The following is a 21,179-nucleotide window of genomic DNA, read 5'->3' as shown; positions in this document are numbered from 1 at the left end:
TATTATTCATGATATTGCCTCATTCCAAGACATTAAATGTCAGTCTGGTCCAGAACTGTTCTGTGTAAACAACAAAATAAACATTCCCTGTATGTTTTCAAGAACTTATCTGTATAATGAACAGCATGGCCTTTGGAAGAAGTGCAAGGTAGACCAAGAAAATCGCAAGTTTCATTTGGACTGGACTGATCAGAGTTGACCATTCTAATGTAATATGCATGCAGACTGTCCCTGTCATTAAAGCAAAAAATTTAAAGCGGCACATCAACAATATGCATGCTGCCAGTAATATTTCTCTAATGAGTCAAGGAAGTTGTGTGTGTGTGTGCGTGCGTGTGTTTGTGGAGCGATTTTTCTCCCAGACGCTGTGTCTGTCTACCGGACCATTCCAATGTAATAGGCATGCAGACTGTCACTGTCATTAAAGCAAAAAAATTTAAAGCCTGTGACGGAGTATGTGCATACGTGCGGCTGATGGCCGTACGTGTTTGAGAGAGAACCCACAAAGGAGTTGGAGAGAGACACACACACATATTTGAGAAAGTGAATGTATATAATATGAATAAAAAAAATATATATATTCATTTCAACTTTATTTATATAGCGCAAATTACAACAACAGTCATCTCAAAGCACTATCAAAATATAGAATTCTGAAGGAAAAAACCCAACAAATACCCTAAAAAATAATCCCACTATCATTTTAATCAATAATTTTTTTTCTATCTAGACTTTTCAGGTGACCCCACAGCTAAAAAAACCCTGCCATAACCCTTGTGTGTGGAAGCAGGGTTTTTTAGGACTGAAATGTGTAATCCTCATTCTGTTCTGCTTGTTCTAAGTGTCCAACCCCATTTAAATAAACAAAAAACACAGCTTTACAACCTCACGTTTTTATATTTTATTAAAAAAGTACTTTAAATCTGACAAACAGTACCACAATGTATACCATTTAAAAGTGAATTTTCATACACAAAAAAAACAAGACGAGAGTTTGCACAGACTGTGTTTTCACCAACATGTTCCACAGGGTGCCATTGGATTAGATGCACACGCTTCAATCTGAGATCTAATAAAGATAAAAGAAAGGTCAGCAGAAGATCAAGTCAGTGTTGTTGTTCCAGGACAAACATCTTACAGTAGTTTGTTAGCGTTATTGCACTTACTGAGGAACCTCTTCACAGTTATACTTAATTCCCTTGTCCAGCTCTTTTTTCAGGTCTTTTAAAGATGGATTAGTACAGTTTGCCCTGAAAAGTTTTGATGTAAAAAGTGAATGTAAGTCACGTTTCTCAGCATGGTTACAACATGTTCAGCTTCTTTGTAATAAAATAAAATCTTACACAATGTGCTCATCTGTCACCAGAACAACATTAAGATTTTTGGCTCTGGTGGCATTTAACTTCTTCACCTCGATGCTTGCAAAAATACTGGATAATGAAATACAAAAACAAAAAGCAGAAAAAAACAAGAGAAGTCCATAAGTTAACAAAATAACTTTGATTATCTGATAAAACTGACAATCAATATCAAATCATGACACAATCCACAATGCTAAGCTAAATTAGCTTTGATGATCAAGAAATAGACTTATTTGAACCTTTTCGCAATAGTGACACACAATAGTACTGAAAGATTGAACTTATTAAGTTAATAAATCAGGCTTACAGTAGAGACGCATTCTGATAAATAATACCTGTCAAATCATTTTAAAGCAAAAATACTCCAAATATTGTCTTTACTATGACGGCAAAGGATTTCAACTATTATCATGAGACAGATATTTTTACATGGCAAACGCCCAACTTTATGGATGAAACCAAATTTAGAATAGAAGAATTAAATAGAATAAACCTCAGGCATGAGCATTATAACAGGGTACTTCACAATTTAAGAGAATTTCACTTTTTTTGTTTTACGTACTATTTAAAATGCCCAAAAACAATTTTTTTCAGATTACCTTTACAGTAGGTAAATTCTGCACTACATAGGGATTTTCTTTAAAACGTGGCTATAATTGTGTCACTTTCTTAGGTGTGAATTGATGTTACACTCTGGATTTAATTCAATTTAAGATAAAGATCATGTAATTTATTTATCCAATACAAATGCCCATAATAAAACCAGTTTATAATAAATACGTTATGGTGAGAGTCTACCTTGCAGGATGAAACGGTGTAGCTATGGACCCATTCAGCATCACTGTGACGGCACCACAAGCAGCTTCTGCAAACTGCACACAAAAAGAAGAATGTCATCAGCATATTTGTCAACATGGTCAGTTTTTGGAAAAAACACAAAGATTTAAGATTACAGTTATGCTCCCACGCATATTATTCCCACCCACGGATGTTAAATTCTGTATTATAACTGTAGGAATTCAGTTATTGCTTTCAGTCCTGTCCTGATCACAGCTAAGAAATCATAGCAATAGAACACTTAGCAGGTGTTGGGTTTTGTTTACCACCTAGGAAAAAGAGGTGAACATAAACACATTCTTAAAGTATCGACAAAGCGTTCATCTTCACTTAGCAGAGGCTTTTGTAGGAATTCCAGCAAGTTCATTGTCTTCTTTTTTTCAATACATATATTCAGACAACTATTTTTCAGGAAATTCCAAACATGTAAAGGGGATCAAATTTTCTGAAAAAAAGTTGTCTGAATACGTGCAACCTTAACATTTAGAAGCATTTGTAACTGATTGATAGGACAGCAAAAACAGGATGTTCTTTAAAGGGCCAAATGTAAAAATTTAAGAAAATCCTAGATTGTGCAACTAATTTAAGTGACTTAGGTCAGTATATTTTCCAGCTGCAAAGTCTGAAAGACCACTATTCATATATGTTATCAATAGATGTATATTTTACCTTAATTTGCACCAACAACTCTTCAATTTGAAGAATAATGTGGATCATATTTGCAGCTATTCAAACAAATATTCTTTTTTTTAATCGCTGTTTTGGCTTTCTAATCACATCTTTGCTTTGGTGAATACATGGACTTTTCATTCATTCATGTTCTGTATAATAGGTAATAAAACCCAACCAAACAAAGCCCAAGCTTCTCTGAATGTGTGGGACACGCCTCTCTCAGGAGAATGCTGCACAATGTGTCTCCATGGAAACGTCACAAAGCCTCATTGATGGGCAAGCATGCAACCTACCACACTCAAACTCAAGAGAGATGTTCCTTTCTCCTTATGACCCAAATGTGTGTTGTTTTAACCACTACTTTTCCTAACAAAAGTTATACTATGACAACTTTAATCTCAAAAAAACTTTTATGAAGACTTACAGCAGCCGAGGCTCGGTTCCAGAAGGAGCGAACAGGGTTGTTCTCACAGTCTGTCCAACCTGGGCAGCCAGTAGTGAAAGTATCTAAAACACAATATGAACAAATACAATAATAAACTTGTTTTTTACTAAGACGTGTCATTAGAAAACAACAAGACATTGCAGAACACATGAAGATCAAAGAAAAGAACACAATTTAAAAAAAACAAACTAACATAAAAACACACCAAATACAATGTAAACATGCAGTATACAGTGAATGACAGTCAGTTACTACAATTATTATTATTTTTAAAATACAATATTTAATATCATTACAGATTAAGATAGAGTTTATAGTATGAATAATTATTAAATCTATTACCTTATCATTGTCAAAAGTTGAACAAATCTAAATCTAATGAACTACGGTACATATTGTACATTATTGGGATTCTTGGTTCTATGCTAAGACAATTAGCATGTAGCATAGAACACTGGTGCACAACTGCGTGCTTACAATAGATGAGCTATAATGGATGCTTGTCTAATTCAGGGGTTCTCAACTTTTGGGGTCATAAGACGCATGGGTCACCAGATGCCTTCAAGAAACCAAGAATATATATATTTTTGAACAATTTGAGCCCATTTTTTCATACTTTTTACCCTTTTTCTGCAACTACTGCCAAACTTGACATATTTTTACCTAGTTTCAACACTTGTCCATCAAATTTCTTTGCTTTTTCTGCACATTTTTTCCACCTTCAAGACATTATGAGCGCTTAAAAACCCTTTCCCACATAATGTTGCATATGTTGACCCATTATTGTCACTATTAACATTTTTTCACCATATTCCAGGCTTATTTTGGCCAATTTAAACACATTCACGATTTGTCATGCCCATTATTTGCCAGTTTAAACTGGCAAATAATTGTTCCTACTTCATAAATTACATTACCGCAACCATTTTTGCCACTTATAAGCTAATTTTGACACTTTTAACCCGTTTTACATTTTTTTTCTGTCTGTTTTTGGCTGATTAAAACAAGGATTTACATCTTTAAGATGGCTATAAAATATGGTGCAAATAATATTAAACGTCTTGGATAACAGTGGATATTATTCAGATGAATGGTTATCACAGATTCATAGAATGGATCATATTTTTGCTGACTTTATGGATGGGCCCCTAAAAGCTTTATTCTCCCTTTATTGATGTCCCTATCTCCACATGACTGTTCTTCAATGTTCATGTCTGTGTTCAACCACCTTCAGGTACAGTGGGAGTCCCTGGTCTCTGGAGCTTTTATTTTGGGGGTCATGGGCTGAAAAGTGTGAGAACCACTGCTCTTCGCTTCACTTCAATTCTTTTGTGTGTTCTTTTATGTGTCACATTTTCTCAACTTGCCGCATCCTGGATTAACCTACCAACAGCTGTATCATGCGTGCAGAGTGAAAACTAATGATATTCTTACAGGAACAGTCATGTACTGACTTGTCGTCAAGCAAATGCAAAGGTTAGTTATGTAACACGTCTGACATTTAACATTGTGCCGGATGAAAAGGAGAAAATTACAGCGGGGGAGAGCTATGTGTTTTTACACAGGGTGTAATTTTATTTATTTATTTTTTTTACCGCTGCTGCCTTCCTTTCCACACCAGGTGAGTCCATCCAGCACAGATCCCAACAGAGTATCCTCCAAGGTGATAAAACAATCCTTCTTCTCTGTGAAATCATGGACTACATCCTTTGTCTTGCTCCAGAACAGCATCTGATAACCAACAATCACATATACTTTACTTAAGTCTTATACAGTGTGTTTATGCATATTTATTTACATATTTAATATCTTATCTTAATTATTGTTATTCATTTTTTCTTCTGTTGTCAATAGGTCCTCCTACACCGTTTGTCCGATATTGACAAATAAGCTATCAAAAAAATTCTGAAAATTCCTGTGATTTATTACACGTTTTCTTTAACATTCATAAACTCTTCATCCTCAGCCGTTCTTCAACTGATTTTGACAATTCAACCTTTCACATGTTCAGGAGGGTCTTTAACCTATTTCAACCCATTTAAACATTTTTCTACTTTTTTCAACCTTATTGCTAATGTTCAGCTATTGCTAGGTTAATTCTTAGCTAATGCTAGGTTAATGTCAATGCTCGAATAATGCTATTGCTCGGTTAATGCTAGTCTGATGCTAATGCTAGGTTAATGCCATTGCTAGGTGAATGCTAAGCTGATGCTACGCTAATTTTTATGGTAATGTTAGTGCTAATGCTAATGTTAATTTTTGGTAATGTTAATGCTAAGCTAATACAGTGCAATGCAGGCCAGCACCTGCATCCTCACTTGCATTTTCTTCAGGCAATGCAAATATTTTAGTATACGTTGTTTTATTTACAGTATATAGTTGGATCTTTGTTTGTATTTTTGTCTCTGGCTTTTATTCTTGCTATAATGTATTCACTGGGGATCCATTGTAACTAAAGTAATTTGCAGTATTTCTGATTCTAATAGCCAGTATTAAATTCTCATACAATATATATCTGCTCAGACAAATATAGACAGTTTAGTTACCCTGTTGCATTCAGATTTAAACGGGGCTGCAGCAATTAGGGGATCATAGGCTTCCACAGGAACCTTACATGGGTCCTGGTTTACATAGGCTTGTTGGAATGCATCCCATATTTTCTGACAGTTGTTCCTGCAAAACAGTTAAAAACACAGAAACAGTATGAATGAAGAATACATTATTAAGATAAAAGTATTATTTTGACCACCAGTATACCTAAATCAACTGATATAAAAACATGTAATTCTGTTTATTTTCTTCTTTCATGTGCTGTATATTCACTTGTAATAGTCAGTACTGGCCAAATACAAAGAAAAAGGGTCAGATTTCTCACTTGCAGGTGAAAGAATAGCTGTCAGTCAGTCAATTTACTGTATTAACAAACCATGAGATAAGACTGACTTCTTTATTACTCTAAAAAAGTGACGTGCTGGCAGAGCATTAGGAAATGTGGGAATCTGGGAAAGAAAAGGTGGTGCCTGGGGGCGTTTGTGATGGGTTCCAATAGCAGCTCTTACACAACATTTGTTGTAAAACACACAGGCATGTCTGGGGCTTCAAAATATGACTCGTAACACAACCGTTTGATTCCGACAAACAGCTCTGTCACATTTGTAAGCACACATCTACTCCCTCTGTTCACTTTTATCTTTATTGTACCTTAGCAGTGGGATGTTTCCACCCTAATAGTCACAATATATACTGTATGTCACTACACTGGCACAGCATATTTCACCCCTAAACACAATCAGTGTTTGGAATAACGGCGTTTGTTTTTCAGTAACGGGGTAATCTAACTAATTACTTTGGCTTAGGCGGCGTCATGTTTCATGGTAGCCAATCAGAGCCAGTGTTTTTACACATGTGCCAGCAAGAGGAGGCGGGTTAAAAACAAGGTGAGCGATTATGATTGGCTAAGGTGACGTGCCAGCACACGCGACACACACACACACACACACGAAGCACCTCACGATACACACATCTAAAAAATCTGAATTATTTGACATATAGCAACTTTTTTTTTTTTTTTAACAGTAACGCAGATGGTTACTTTCCTTGGTAATGAGTTACTTTTATTATAGAGTAATTCAGTTACTAACGCAGTTACTTTTTGGAACAAGTAGTGAGTAACTATAACTAATTACTTTCCCAACACTGTACACAATAGTAGCTTCACATTTTACCAACAGCACAACCAAAATAACTTCACTTTCACCTTCCTTTTTAATATCCTCCCTAACACCTTTTATTCCCCCTTCACTAAGATATACCACTGCCCACCTTTTATATTTTCCCCTTAATGAAGTATTTTATCCTTCATTGAGGAGGGCTGGTAATGGTCACAATTACGCAATATAATAAACATTGTTTTTGTTGTGTTTTTTTTTTTTTTTTTACAGGAATAAAACATGTATAGGTGTCACAGAAAGATTACACAACACATAGTGGTATTCTTTGATGACATGCTGCCATGGTTAAAAAAAACTAAAATTAGGTTCCTGTAATTTCTAGTTTTTCCAAATTATGTTAAAACTACAGGATTTCAAACTGACAAGTAAAATGTCAAATGAAATACAAAATAAAAGCTACTCGTTAGCAGTCGGACCCATTTGTTGTTGTTGTTGTTTTGACTGCACACGTGTTTCCCTGCACCTCTTTGATTATCTCTATATTGGTAATAACACCATAATGTGGTGGTTCCCAACCTTTTTTGGGTCAGAACCCCATTTTTCATCACACGTTTCTGGTGACCCCAGAGACTTTTTTTTTTCTCCACTGAAATTAGACTTTTGATGCCATGTGATGCTGTGTCTCAAATACAAAGTAGTAAAGATTCATGCACACATTAAGTGACAATATGCGCCAGCTCAGATATTTTAATACTGCATTTTTTTTTTTTTGTTCTAGATTTGAGAAAGTGAAAAGTACGGAATACAGTTGTTTCACAGTTGTTCACAGTGTGTGTGGTGTTTTCATTTGAAAAAGAATAATAATTATTTAAGCTCTTCCTGCACTATATGTCTATTTCTCTAATATGATGACTTTTTTTTTCATTTTGCAAAACAGATAAATAAAAATAAATAAATATAAATTAAAGAAAAAAAAATAAAATATATAATTTTAATCAGTAAATTTTTGGCCGACCCCAAGGTTGAAAAACCCTTGTTTTGGCATTAAATAATATAAAAGCGTAAGTAATGGTTGGTAGGCTGTAGACTTGTAATATACTTAGCAAATAACGTATTAAATAATTGATTATTAATATTTAAAAATGTTATTGTCATTTTATTGGATTTAAATAAAAAATCCACTACTTTTCAGGAAGTAGACCTAGCGGGGTGCACATTAAAATTCTACATTAAATGTATCTGTGTGTCAGAATAAATGGTTATTCTTACAGTAGAACAGTCATTAATGGTTTTTTTTTTATTTTTTATTGTAGGTTTATACTCACCCACTGAACTTCTCACACCTTGAAAGAAATACAGGCTTAATCTGGTGTTTTTCCCGTCGGAGCCCCAGTCCCAGTCCTAAAGACAGCACCGTTATGACCAGAAGAACCACAGCCACCCCCACAATCACACATCTCCTCCTCCGTCTCTTCTCCTTCTGCCGGTGCTCCACCTCCATTCACTGCAACTTTAAAACAGAAATGAACCGGCTAAATGCGTTTGTTTTTCTGCCTCCAAATGTTTGTTGACACCGACGTGACGCTCGAGCCCGGTTCTCTATTTATAGAGGGGGCAACGTTCACTGCGCGCGTGAACCAGGTTAATGTTCTAGCTCTGCACCAATCAGAAGTCAGCAGCAGAAAGCAATAGGGACATGTTCATTCTCACACAAGTGCTAAAAAAAAAAAAAAAGTTTGACTACAAGTCAGAGCTGGCGTCACGTTTGTATTCTGTGTAAACTGATCAGAGGTAAAAGTAATAGATTACAAGTACTGAGTTACTTTTCTGACTATATTTCTAAACCAGTAATTTTACTTGTACTTATAAGTAAGTTTAAGTAATTTGATGCATTTGTCCACCCATTTCTTTTGTTATAAAATTATCAACAGACATTGTGAAACTAAAAAAATAAAATAAAAAAAAATGAAATAACCAGACAACAATCAAATGCGTCACATCATAGCAGATCAATCAGATCAAACGTAATACAACACCGCACCAGCATTGAATGTTGTTTATTTTCTTAGTTTTAAAGTTCATAAATGTAGCCATACTTAGATTTTCTTTTGTAATTTAATTGTGTTATTTTTTATTTTATTTTTAAAAATAAATGTTGGCGGTGAAAGTAACTAGTAACTTTTACTTTGAGTACTTTTTTTTTTTTTTTTTTTTTTTGAGTTTTTAGACTTTTCGTGTATTTCTGAATTTTGACTTTTCTTGTCAATATGGTGAATTTTTGTCTCCTTTTTCTGTATTCTTTTGTCGTTTTGTGCATTTTTCCGTCATTTTGCACAATTACATTGGCATTGAAGTTCTTTTGTGTATGTTGTTGTTTTTGTGGTAATTTTTGTGTTTAAGAGATTCAAATAAATTCAAAGTGTTCATCATGTGCACAGTAAAGGAAACATGTTTCCCTATACAATGAAATTCTTACTTTGCTGTTCAGACTGGGTGCCAAAAGAAACACAAACACATTTGAAACAAAGAACAAAACAAAACCAAGAAAATAAAAGTAGAATTATAATTATAATAATTTAAAAAGTAATAAAGATATATATGTACAAGGTAGAAAACACAGAATAAATAAATAGTAGTAACGTCATATTAAGTGGTTGCTTAGTGTTACCTTGGTATCGTTTTTGTGTACTTTTGTTGACATTTTGCTGTCGTTTTCTGTGTTTTTGGAGTTTGTGTGTTATGTTGGGCTTCATATAACTTCCAAATTACAATTTTATTTTGGGGGTCGCACAAAATAATACCGAGGGCTGTATCTGGCCGCCTGGCAGCCAAAATCTAGCATAATTGGAATTTTATTTATTTTCTACAAATGCATCTCCATAAAATGAAAGGTTTGTCAAAACGTACAATTCTTAAGAAGAAGAAAAAAAAACAAAAAAAAAAACACACAAATGAATTAAGTAAAAAAACAAACAAAAACAATTCTCAGGCTCTAATTCTAGCTAAAAACTCCAAAACAGTGCCATGCCAAATCTGAACCCTTACCTGAAATAACACATACATATAAAAAGAAAACAGTATTGCACTAGATTTGCATGATTTTCTTTGCTCAAAAGGTTCCATAAAACAGACTGCAGTCATTTTAAATATCATAAACTCCTACCTTAATACTTTCAGGAAGCACTTCTTTTAACAAGCCATGCATCAAGCTCAAGCATGTTTAACCTTTTTGAATAATTGCTTTTTGTGTGTAGATAAGTATACAGGTTTTGGATCACTTATTAAGATCAAAGATTCAATATTTGTGAGCTGTAATTCAAAGGTCACAGCATGGTTGCTTGCAGAAACACGTTGAAAATACTGCGGAAGACGTTGAACAACATGCTTGTATTATTTAAACGTGTCTTGTGTTTGTTGCATAACAGGAAGATTTCCTTCAGAAACAGTCTTAAGATAATAACATGTGTTTTTTATGTGTATGTTGAGGTTCACAGTGCAGACTTAATCCTAACACACAATTTATTTACAAGTTAAAAGACAATTCAGTTGGAGTATTTCAACAAATATATTTCAATATTACACAATATTTAAGTCTAGAATATGTCTTAACTCATCCAAGGGTCAGCAGTTCTTTTACTTTATTGACTTCAGTGGGTCCAATAAATGATCAATAATGCAGCTTAATGGATCCAAGGGAGACCTGCCTGCAAAAAATTATCTACAGTATATACATTTTTCTTTAGTTGTTTGTCACAAATGAATCTACAAAAAAAAAAAAAAAAAATTAATTAATTAATAAATCACATCTTCATCATTACAAACAGCCTGTCATGGACCAAACAGCAAAGGTGTGAACACAAGTGTAGATTTCAAAAATATGATTTCATTTATTTACAAAAATCTTCGGTTAACAAACAAAATGCACCAGTAAAGAAAGGTGAAAAATGGTGAAGAAATGGTGGGGTTTATATAGCAGGTGGCTAGCCAACAAAGATAATTGGGGGGGGGGGGGGGGGGGGGATTTACTAACATACCAACTGGTGAAACCTATAAATAAACTAATGGGGGGCAATTTATCTAAATATAACTATAAGCATAATCAAATATTCACATATAACTCTAAACTAACTTTTCTAATTCACTGTTAGATTACTGAAACAAATGAAAAAGACAGCTTCCTCCCCCCCAGCGGCTCCCCCAAGATGGTAGCTTCTGTTTTAACTCCACCCTCTTTTAGCAGCCATCTTGGATGATGCCACTCTTTATTTTCTTGGGAGAGCTGCAAACCGAACTCAACATGGTGAGTTTCAACTGAAAGACATATTACTGACATATTTGAAATAAGAAACTATGTGTTGTGTTTGAGAAAAATAACTTAAATGGAGCCACGTAGCGTGGCCTCCACACAGGCATATGAACCATATGATTAATGCACGTATTTCAGATGGATGTGAGGCTCCTCAATTCAAAGTTGTTTGTGAAATTCTGGCAGAAGGTTCTGTTGGGGTCCTGGATGCACATGAGGATCAGCAACTTCCTGTGGACAAATATGGTTGTTGGTATCTCAAACTTTTCATCTTTGAATCCATCACAACGTTTTGACAGTGGGCAAAGATCTACTGTCGTGCTCATATAGATTTCTACAAATCAGTGCATCATTAAATACTACTGCAGAATAATCTGTGGGAATTAGGCAGGAAATGATTTCTCCGAGAGCCGATTCTTCCTAAAAGTAGAGTCGTTTCTAGCCCAACACAACAAATACATATGGTTTGTGTTTTAATAAGCCCTTTTGCTTTCATTTCCTCTCTGTCACTGTCTGCACTGCTTTCCAGATGATTCTCTCAGAAGGAACAGATTTAAAAAAAAAAAAAACGATTTAAAGTCACTTTAAAACAGGGCCTTTATATGTTTCTTACTGGTCACTGTCAGTGCAGGTCCAACGGAAACCTCTGGAATGAAGGATTTGGAGGAGATCCACAATCGACCCTTGAGTACATGATTCTCTGAAGGAGAGAACAACACGGGTAAGACATAGCAGTCCAGACACTGAGGGTTTTACTTTATTTTTAGCATATTCATGGCAGGGTTGGGGTCCATTTTAATTAATAATTAATTGAAATTATGGTGTAATTATAATTGTAATTTAGAAAAGCTGTTGCCCTCATAATGGTAATTAAGTTGTAATTGAATTCAGAAAATTGACTATTTTTTCTGTTTTTTTTTTTTTTTTGTATTATTCTGTTTCATAATGTATTGCACTGTTTTTTATTTTTCTGTTTTTTATTGTAAAGTGTCGTTGGGTGGCCTGAAAGGCACTTTTAAATCAAATAAAATATTATTATTATAATTGCCATTGAAATTCTACAACGAATTGTTATTTATAATTTAATGCAAAACTGCAGAACCGTGTTACAGTCATATAGTTAATAATTTTTAAAATGTGTTTCAGATTAAGCTCTCCCACAAACTCTCTACCATTAAAAAATATCTTTATAAAAACCTATATTTCTATTGCTTAGGAAGCCTAACAAGGTAACCAATAAGTAGGAAAGAAATCAATGATAGATATTGGTTTTTAGTGTATTTTACAACTAATTTAGGACCCGTTAGCAAAAGAGATGCTAACAGAAAGTTAACACAAGAGGAATGTTAACTTTAATTAGGTTTTTTATTTCAGGCTCAGTAATAGTAATTCATTGTAATCAAACTTTAGTAATTGAGAATGTAAATATAATTGACTTTCTGAGGATACAACATTATTGTAATTGGAAAAAATGCAGGTAACTGAAATCATAATTGTAATTGAACAAGGGTAATTGAAAACGTAATTGTAACTGAAAAATGTAATTGACCCCAACCCTGATTTGTGAATTACAACACATTTTTTCCAAATGTCTAACCAAAGTCTGCTTCTAAAAACAAGGGAACTCAACATAGTTTTAAAGTGATACATATCTAATTCAAACTACCTTGCCACCATTAATAAGATATGATAGAATAAGATATGATAGAATAAGCTTTTATAAAGTAATTTACAAATGTGGAAACCTCATGCACTCTCACATATGGGGTCCCTCCAAACTGGTCACCACTTTGATGTTGACATAATCCACTTTTTGGGGATTCAGACTGTCCAGTTCAACACTTCCAAACATGCTGTGCACAAAGAGTAAAAATAGAAAATGTACGAGTTAAAAGCTATAAACAAACATACTGTATATAGTACGTGTAATATGTTGATTTGTTTTACCTCCTCCTATTGAAGGCGTTGGCAATAGATCCATTTAGTAATACGGTGATGTTTCCACAAGCCATCTCAGCAAACTATCAAGGGTAAATAAAAGAGTCTCAACAGTCTTTCAATGTTTTAGTGAAATATAGCAGTGTAAACAGATATTATGCAGCTTGCAGATCAAACTCACATTCTGTGACGCTTGCCTCCAAAGAGAAAAAACAGGATGATTGTTGCATGCTGACCATCGTGGACAGGAGCTGAAATCAAATCCTGCATCCAATTCACATGTATCAATATAACAAAATTACAATGATGATAACAAACGTTGAGAAAAGGAGCAAAACTTGCTGACACGTAGTTTTATCGTGAACAGAATCAGAATCAGAATCAACTTTATTGACCAAGAGTGTATGAATACACACGAGGAATTTGTCTTGGTGACCTGTGCTCTTTCAGATAGTGTAACATTAAATAATAACAATCAACTAGAATAAAGAAAAATAAATAAAAAAAGAAGTATAAACATAAATATAAGAGTAGTTAGACTAATATGTGCAAACTAAATAAAATAATAAGATAATAATAATAGTAATAATAATAATAATAATAATGAGAAAAAAAATACAATAATAATAATAAGATAAGAGGCAAAAAATATGTGAGTTTACTAAATCCTACATGCTTTTGAATGCCATTCCCTGTGCTTATTTCTTACAAATAAGCAGAATGTACTTGAGTTTCAGACCACACTCAGATTTTCATGCAGTAACTGTGAAGTTGCTGATTTGCCTTGCTTTACTAAAATTAGAGCCATTTATGCAGCTTCTTTTAATCTGGGTTACTCGGCAGTGAAACCAATTGCAGTTCACCAAAGGTGCCAGCCACATGGTTTGCCTCTCAGAATACCCGTGAAAAACCTCAACTTGTTTCTTAAGTTAAGAATCTTGCTGGAAATATCCTCTGGCGAAGGCTGACAGTTGACAGTCGAAACATGTCAGGAGGTAAAGATTGTCTGAATAAACAAAACCTGAACTTAACATACTGTTCAAGAAGAAGACAGAATGAATCTCGCTCGAATTATTACATGGAAGTCAAGTGAAACTTCAAAGGAACCATCAAAGGCGATCAGCAGAACTCCTCTGACGAAGACTGAAGGTTGACAGTTGAAACATGTCATGAGATAAAGATTTCCTGAAAAAAAATCTGAATAAACAAATCCTCAACTTAACATAGTGTTCAAAAAGAAGACAGAATGAATCTTGCTGAAACTATTACATGGAAATCAATTGAAACTTCAAAGGAACCATCCAAAGACGATCAGCAGTACTTCTCTGACGAACACTAGCAGTTGACAGTCGAAACATATCGGGAGATAAACAGTTCCTGAAAAACTGTGTCTGAATAAATGAAACCTCAACTTAGCATACTGTTCAAAAAGAAGACAGAATGAATCTCGCTCGAACTATTACATCGAAGTCAAGTGAAACTTCAAAGGAACCATCAAAGGCGATCAGCAGAACTCCTCAGATGAAGTCTGGCAGTTGACAGTCAAAACATGTCGGGAAATTTCCTGAAAAACCTTGTCTGAATAAATTAAAACTTCAGCATAACATTAAATAACATAAATCTTGTTTGACCAAGACTTGTGTCTTATCTACGATGTGGCTGCTTTACTCCTGAAGTCAACTGGAACAAGTAGCAGTGTCTTTATTCTGTACCAAGTCAAACCTCAGTTTTCTAACTGATTTGTTCAAAAATAAAGCTTTTCCAGATCTGAAGTTGGAGTGCATGTTGGAGGAATTAATATGTAAAAGTAGATATCTACCAGAATCTTCGTCCTGGCCACACCAGATGAGGTCGTTGAACATGTAGCCGACCAGTGTGTCTTCCAGCGTCCAGAAGTGTTTGAAAACAGCTGCATAGCTTTGCATCAGTGCCCTCGTTTTACTCCAGAAGAGGAACTGACAAGAGAAAGAAAATATGGTACATGAAGCAGTTTAAAATACAGATTTTTGCACTTTTAAAAATATTTTTTGGTAACACTTTATTGAAGTTTTCTACATAAGGCTGCCAATACGCTGTCATTATCTGTCATTAAGTGTCGTTTGCTAAATCATTGGCATTTTTTGGGTTTGGTGGAGGGATCTAGTGGGAATAGGTAGGGTTAGGTAGGGATAGACATGTTTAAAGGCACAGGCTACAGGAACCCCTTCTCCCTCCCTATGACAGTAGATTTGAAATAGCAAAATCAAAATTTAAGAAAAAATTAAAACCAGAAATTAAAATAACAAAGTAAAAAAGCCTCCAATAAAACAGGTCCAGGACTCAATGAAAGAGGAAGGGGGTCTGCAACTTCCTGTGAGAATAAAAACCAGATTATCGTCCCACCCAGGTTCGGGGGTATACCTGGGGTTAGGGTTTGGCGTGGGGAAGTGGAGGTTTGTGTAAAGAAGAATGGGTTAGGGTTAGGTGTGGGGAAGGGGAGGTTAGGGTTGGGGTAAGGGTAAATGCTATGGACGGGTCTCATTTAATGATGGGGTAATGTCAGCCTTATGTATAAAACTTCAAGTGTTTACCAAGTTTTTTCCCATTTGAGATGCAAGTCCTGATCTTACCTTGTTGCATGGTAGAGTCTGTGCCATTACGTCAAACATTTGGTGATAATCCTGCATCGTTACATTGCAAGAGGATTGGCGGGAAACCACCTCCTCAAACTGTCGCCAGATCTCCTCGCAGTCAAACCTGCACAAAATTTAGTTTTTGAAACAAGAAAGTGTCTATTTGTACGGTTGCCGTACGGACAACCCCCGGTGCTATTGCTATGGTTACCGAAGTACAAGTATGTAGCGTCTTAAGGATAGGGTTATAGGGTTAAGGTTAGGGTTATGTTATAACCCAATATCGCAACAATTTTTAGAGTTAGGGTTAGGTTTAGAGTATGGTTTAGTTTTAGTCATGCGACCGAAACTGGCCAATGACTGACCTGTCACGTGACCTAAACTGGCCAAATAGGGGCGCTGCGTACGGATAGAATGTAGGTACTGTATATTGATATGGCAAGCATACGGATAGCCACTGCCTTGAAACAATAAAGAAATCTTTCAAAACACAACTTTTTACATTGTCATCCTTTTAGTTTGGAGAATAATACGTGATATAAAGTCACACAGTAAAAGAAACTCATTCAGCACAACATAATACACACTTTATGTGGGCTCCACTAATTATTAAGTATTTGACCCATATACAACTTTGTTCAAACACTCAATCACGAGTAGAAAAACACTAAGCTTAGTTATAAATTAAATATAATCTATTGCAGGGGTTCTCAACTGGTTTCAACCTGAGACCCACATTAAATCGCGACCCACTTTTTTTTTTTTAGAATTTAACTAACCAAATTCAGTTTTTCAAAAATAGCTGTCGGAAACACACATATAATCTTTTCAAACATAAATCTAAAGTATATATTTTCCTGTGCAACATGCATTTCCCAGCATGCCTGTCAAAAGAAAAGTTTCTTTCAAAATAAAAGACAAGTCCAACAAGAGAGACATTTTGACCCACCCAGTACAGGTCCGCGACCCAATTTTGGGTCCCAAACAACCAGTTGAGAATCGCTGATCTATTGTTTGTGATGGAACTTTAGAAAAAATGTACATTATTTCAAAAAACAGCACCTATTGACAAGTGACAGTCATATAGATTGGAAAGGAAATAATTAGGGATGTAACAATTAATCGTAAGGCAGTTAAAAATCGATTCATAGGTACCACGGTTCACATCGATGCTCTGAAAATTGAATCGCAGTACTTTTTTAACCAGCAGAGGGCGCTATATATTAATCCTTCCAGAAGCGGACGTGACGGGCGGAATCTGCTACTATTTTCTTTCTGGCCGCCATTTACTGTTAAACATGCTCATAAATGATTCTTTACTCCTTTAGCACCGAAAGAATATCTGTAATATTACGTGAATATCTGTAAAAGTCAGGTTTTTCTATTAGCTCTGTCTGCTAGCATAGCTTCTCTTCTTCACTGGTGGAATAACTGCATGCCAACCGACCACTGAGTTACCAGCGCCCTCTGCTGGTCCAAACAAATATCTGACGTAAATACAGTAAAATGACTGTTTTTTTTTGTTTTTTTTTAAAGTCCAATTGTTAAGGCACAAAATACATTTTCAGTTGCACTTTTAAAAAGAAAAAGAACTATTACGCAGTTTTGAATTGTTTATTATAGAACCAGAATTTAAATTAATAGGCTTCTTCATTTGTTATATTCCTTTATTTATTTCATTCAAGATTTATTTTTAGTTAAATTGCATCATTTTGAATAGTTTATCAAGGGATTCTTTTGACAATGAAAAATAAAAGGAAAATAGTACAGTATTTTCCCCAAAAAAATAAAGGAATATTTCTCAGTCATTTGTCAATATTCCCATTTTGTAAAATAAATCGTGAGAATATCGTATCGTGAACCCAGTATCGTGAATCGAATTGTATCGGGAGTTGAGTGAATCGTTACATCCCTAGAAATAATGGTGATAAACATGTAAACACAAGATACAAAATAAGTAATTCAAACAAGGTGTTATAATTTGTGTCTCAATGTTGTATAATAATAAAAATTACAGTACCTCAAGCTTGGGTTTACTAGTGTTATGTAAGTATAACACCTCCCGATTGCAATGTGTTTGATGTTGGGAGTTGTTCCAAGGTGTGCATTCACTTGACATGGATACAGCTGAAGCACTGTAAGCCCTGTGGAATCAAAGAAGAAATTAAAAAAAATAATAATAATCGGCATGTACAAAAAAAAAAAAAGTGAATGTAACCATGTCGGAAATAAACTGAATAAATAAATAAATAAATAAATTGTCATTCATAACATGAAAGGTAAGCAGTAATGTCATAAGGAGTTACTTACAGACTGTAATATTGATTATTAGAAATGACGAACATGCCTCAAAGGATGCCATGTCTCTGGCAGCTTGTACAAACAAACATTACATTATTTTTAATGACTTCAGGTCAGCGTACTATTTAAGAAACTCATGAGATTTGTCTAGTAGTGAGAACATCCAATTACCTTGTGGAGGGTAAAAAACTTCTTTCCTCACTTTGTCTTAAGCAGAGCTCACAAACTTGGTTAGTGTTTATACATTCAAACTGCAAGACCAGAACAAAACATGCATAAATTTACGCACATATAATTCAGCCAATTGTCTACATGTGTAGGCAAGGTAAATGTATTTGTATAGCGCATTTCATACACAAGGCAATTCAATGTGCTTTACATGATCAAAAAGTGCAACAGAAAACATTCAAAAGCTTAAAAATCAATAAGAACGTTAAAATTAGCAATAAAAACATTAGATAAACAACATGATTAAAAAGTCATACGCAGTAGAGAAAAAGAGTGCCTTTAACTTAAAGGTAGATGTGTAGATCTGTATTAGATGTTTCAACAAGCTCACCGCATGCGCTGAAAGTGAAATGTCTTCATCCAGAGATGGGAAAACGTTGGCTTCTGTTAAATAATCGAGGCCAATTGGGGTGTTTTTGGTTGTGCATCCAAGTACCTTGCAGAGAATAACAGCTCACATGCTCAGGAGGCTGTGTCTCATTGGTCCTTCTAACACATCTTCTCACAAACTCCAAGACGCGCATGACTCCCATTATGGTACCACAGGGAATCTCCCTTAATAGAATGTAAGCTGTTCTTTAAGGCACAGAGAAGAAGGCTGCAGAACGCACAGAAAACATGATTGTTTTTAGTATTGTACACAAATAATTGAAGATTTATTGTATGTTGCAAATTTGCACCGACCGCTGCTAGTTCATGCTCTGTTAAACACAAGAAGTTCATTCATTTTACTTGACAAGAGTCACTCACAATGCAAGTTTTTTTTTTTTTACTTTTGAAACAGAAAGACGACACACAAATGAGGGACATACTTGGTGTGAATGCAAATTGTCTTAAACTTAAAATCTGACTTCTTTTTTTTAGGTTAAGTGACATGTTTTTTTTATTTATTTTTTTTGTATTAGTGTAAAAAAATGTGAAAAAGAAATGATCATCTGTAATGTAGACCCTAAGAATAATATACTGTTTTTGCACTTTTTTGGAAGACTAAAAATACTTTCCTATAGCGGTTTTACTGCATATGAAACTGAACTACTGTCAAAAGTTGAGTTTGCGTGGACCTTTGCTTAGGCAATTCCGCACAGTCCCCATCTGACTATGTTCAGGCCTTTAGACTGTCTTTTCTCCATTTTGCCCTTCTTTTTTTGTTGTGTTTTGCCAAGTAAGCCATTGAGCTTTTTGCTGCCAAAATGTCTACCATTGCACCTTCAGTACTGATAGGATGTAAACGCGCATTGACTTTTATCAAGCAGCAGATAATAAGGGCCAAAACAGTAGTGGTTTATAAAGAGCCTACCGCTCTTTGATTTCTCAAATAGAGAGCCAAGAGAAGGAACGAGGTTCAGTGTCCTCTCAGAACACTTTGAATTACAATATGCTATAAGGTTATTTGGAATTTTTGATCAAATGATGACAACAAAACTTAAAGAGTAACTAAACCCCTGCTTTCTCCTGACCTGCCGCTTGGAAGGAAATTCAAAAAAGGCCTTGATTATGGGCGGGGCTCCTGCAGCAGTTATGACACGCCCAGACTATACTATAAAATCTCCAATGAACAATCTATGCTATGCTAACTAGCTACTCATTACTCAATATACCTCTCTATTCACACTTCTCTCAATCCAGCCTACTCACCACAGACTGTAGAGGGGCGGGGCTAACAGTGCTCGTTTGTGATGCAAGATGGTCCCAAAACGTCACATGACCTTGTTTTCAGCCAATAGCAAAAGTCCATTGTAATAGCCTGGTTTCAACCCATAGAGGGCAGTCACTCTGACATTTTACAAACAAAAAGGGGTTTTGGGTTTTAGTTACTCTTTAGATACTGCAGCTTTATGTAATATATATATATATATATATATATATATATATATATATATAATCAATCCTTTCTCAGTATTTCGCTGTGTTTATTCACGTCTTTGCTCCTGCTCCCGCCCAATGCTTTTGTGTCTCTCTCCAGTGTTCCCCATACTCTGTCTTTGTTTTTTTTACTGATTTGATTTTCAGGATTAAAAGGACTGGTTACTGGCAATACTTCTGCCTTTCTGCTTCCCTTGTCCAACATCTTACAAGCCCTGACAGAAAATCCATCAGGGTGCTGATCACCATTTGATTCATCCAGTCTCCCATATTAACACTCATCTATGTACGATCAAAGGTTTCATATTTAATGCTAATGTACCACACCTCAAACACACAAAGGCAGCACAAGCAGACGAACTCTCCAGGGAGTGCATAAGAAACCAGCCTATTCCCATTGCGTGTTCATTTTCTGAGGTTTTCTCATGTGGCCTTTGAAGAAAACCACAGTGATTGATCTATTTTGTTCTAAGGGGTTTTCAGCCTTTTTATCTCTGGAAATAAAAACCATTGTATGCATGCCAAAGGAAATGTTACTGACAAAAGAAGAAAAGCCGTAAATGTTTGTCTAAGTCAAACTGAAGTGTTTAAATAGTGATATTTTGGCATACATATTTAATTTAGATAAATATATATTAAACCACAATTAATAAATTCCTTAACATGCTCATTCATCTGACCTGCTTATGTATCTAATTAAGTTAAACAGACTAATATAAGTGAATGAAGATAGTAGTCTGCACTGAAGGCCAGTTTAATCGATCAAAAAATGAGTGTACACATTAAAAGCTACTCTTAAGAATTGCACTCAACACTATAAAGTCCCATTTTATTAACTCTAGGTGTCGTCAGTGACCCTGTTGTGTTTCTGCTGCCACCACCTGGCTGAAAAACACATTGTGGTGACTGATAGAATATGATAACTAGCACACCATCACTGATACA

The 21,179-nt window shown here is 35.0% G+C and overlaps 2 protein-coding genes across 2 annotated transcripts; both read right to left on the bottom strand.

The window, feature by feature from the left end:
• Positions 1-886: 886 nt before the first annotated feature.
• LOC114454178 (ADP-ribosyl cyclase/cyclic ADP-ribose hydrolase 1-like) lies at positions 887-8,609 on the bottom strand. Its single transcript, XM_028434440.1, has 8 exons — positions 8,312-8,609; positions 5,862-5,988; positions 4,911-5,046; positions 3,295-3,377; positions 2,160-2,233; positions 1,344-1,430; positions 1,167-1,250; positions 887-1,069 (listed from the first exon to the last, which is right to left on the bottom strand). The coding sequence occupies exons 1-8, from the start codon at positions 8,485-8,487 to the stop codon at positions 1,012-1,014; spliced, it is 825 nt and encodes a 274-aa protein (XP_028290241.1). The 5' UTR covers positions 8,488-8,609; the 3' UTR covers positions 887-1,011.
• Positions 8,610-11,055: 2,446 nt separating this feature from the next.
• LOC114454551 (ADP-ribosyl cyclase/cyclic ADP-ribose hydrolase 1-like) lies at positions 11,056-18,904 on the bottom strand. The gene is made up of 9 exons (XM_028435098.1): positions 18,808-18,904; positions 17,863-17,986; positions 15,840-15,966; positions 15,050-15,185; positions 13,412-13,494; positions 13,240-13,313; positions 13,053-13,145; positions 11,906-11,992; positions 11,056-11,523 (listed from the first exon to the last, which is right to left on the bottom strand). Exons 1-9 carry the CDS (start codon positions 18,902-18,904, stop codon positions 11,427-11,429), a joined length of 918 nt encoding a protein of 305 aa, XP_028290899.1. The 3' UTR covers positions 11,056-11,426.
• Positions 18,905-21,179: the final 2,275 nt, after the last annotated feature.

The sequence above is a fragment of the Gouania willdenowi genome, chromosome 20 (genome assembly GCF_900634775.1).
Source record: "Gouania willdenowi chromosome 20, fGouWil2.1, whole genome shotgun sequence".
In the NCBI taxonomy this organism is placed as follows: domain Eukaryota; kingdom Metazoa; phylum Chordata; class Actinopteri; order Blenniiformes; family Gobiesocidae; genus Gouania; species Gouania willdenowi.
Note: the sequence above shows the minus strand (reverse complement) of the source record. Positions and strands in the feature narration are given on the sequence as shown.

Bases quoted from the DNA above. Each gene is read 5' to 3' on its own strand.
- LOC114454551 (XM_028435098.1), bottom strand. From the start codon at position 18,904: ATGGGAGTCATGCGCGTCTTGGAGTTTGTGAGAAGATGTGTTAGAAGG. The intron at 13,495-15,049 runs GTAGATATCTAC...AATTGGATGCAG, and splicing joins TGGCCAGGACGAAGATTCTG to GATTTGATTTCAGCTCCTGT. The intron at 11,993-13,052 runs GTGAGAGTGCAT...TCTCTCCTTCAG, and splicing joins AGTTTGGAGGGACCCCATAT to AGAATCATGTACTCAAGGGT.
- LOC114454178 (XM_028434440.1), bottom strand. From the start codon at position 8,487: ATGGAGGTGGAGCACCGGCAGAAGGAGAAGAGACGGAGGAGGAGATGT. The intron at 5,047-5,861 runs GTAACTAAACTG...GTTGGTTATCAG, and splicing joins TTAAATCTGAATGCAACAGG to ATGCTGTTCTGGAGCAAGAC. The intron at 1,431-2,159 runs GTAGACTCTCAC...TTCATTATCCAG, and splicing joins ACACCGTTTCATCCTGCAAG to TATTTTTGCAAGCATCGAGG.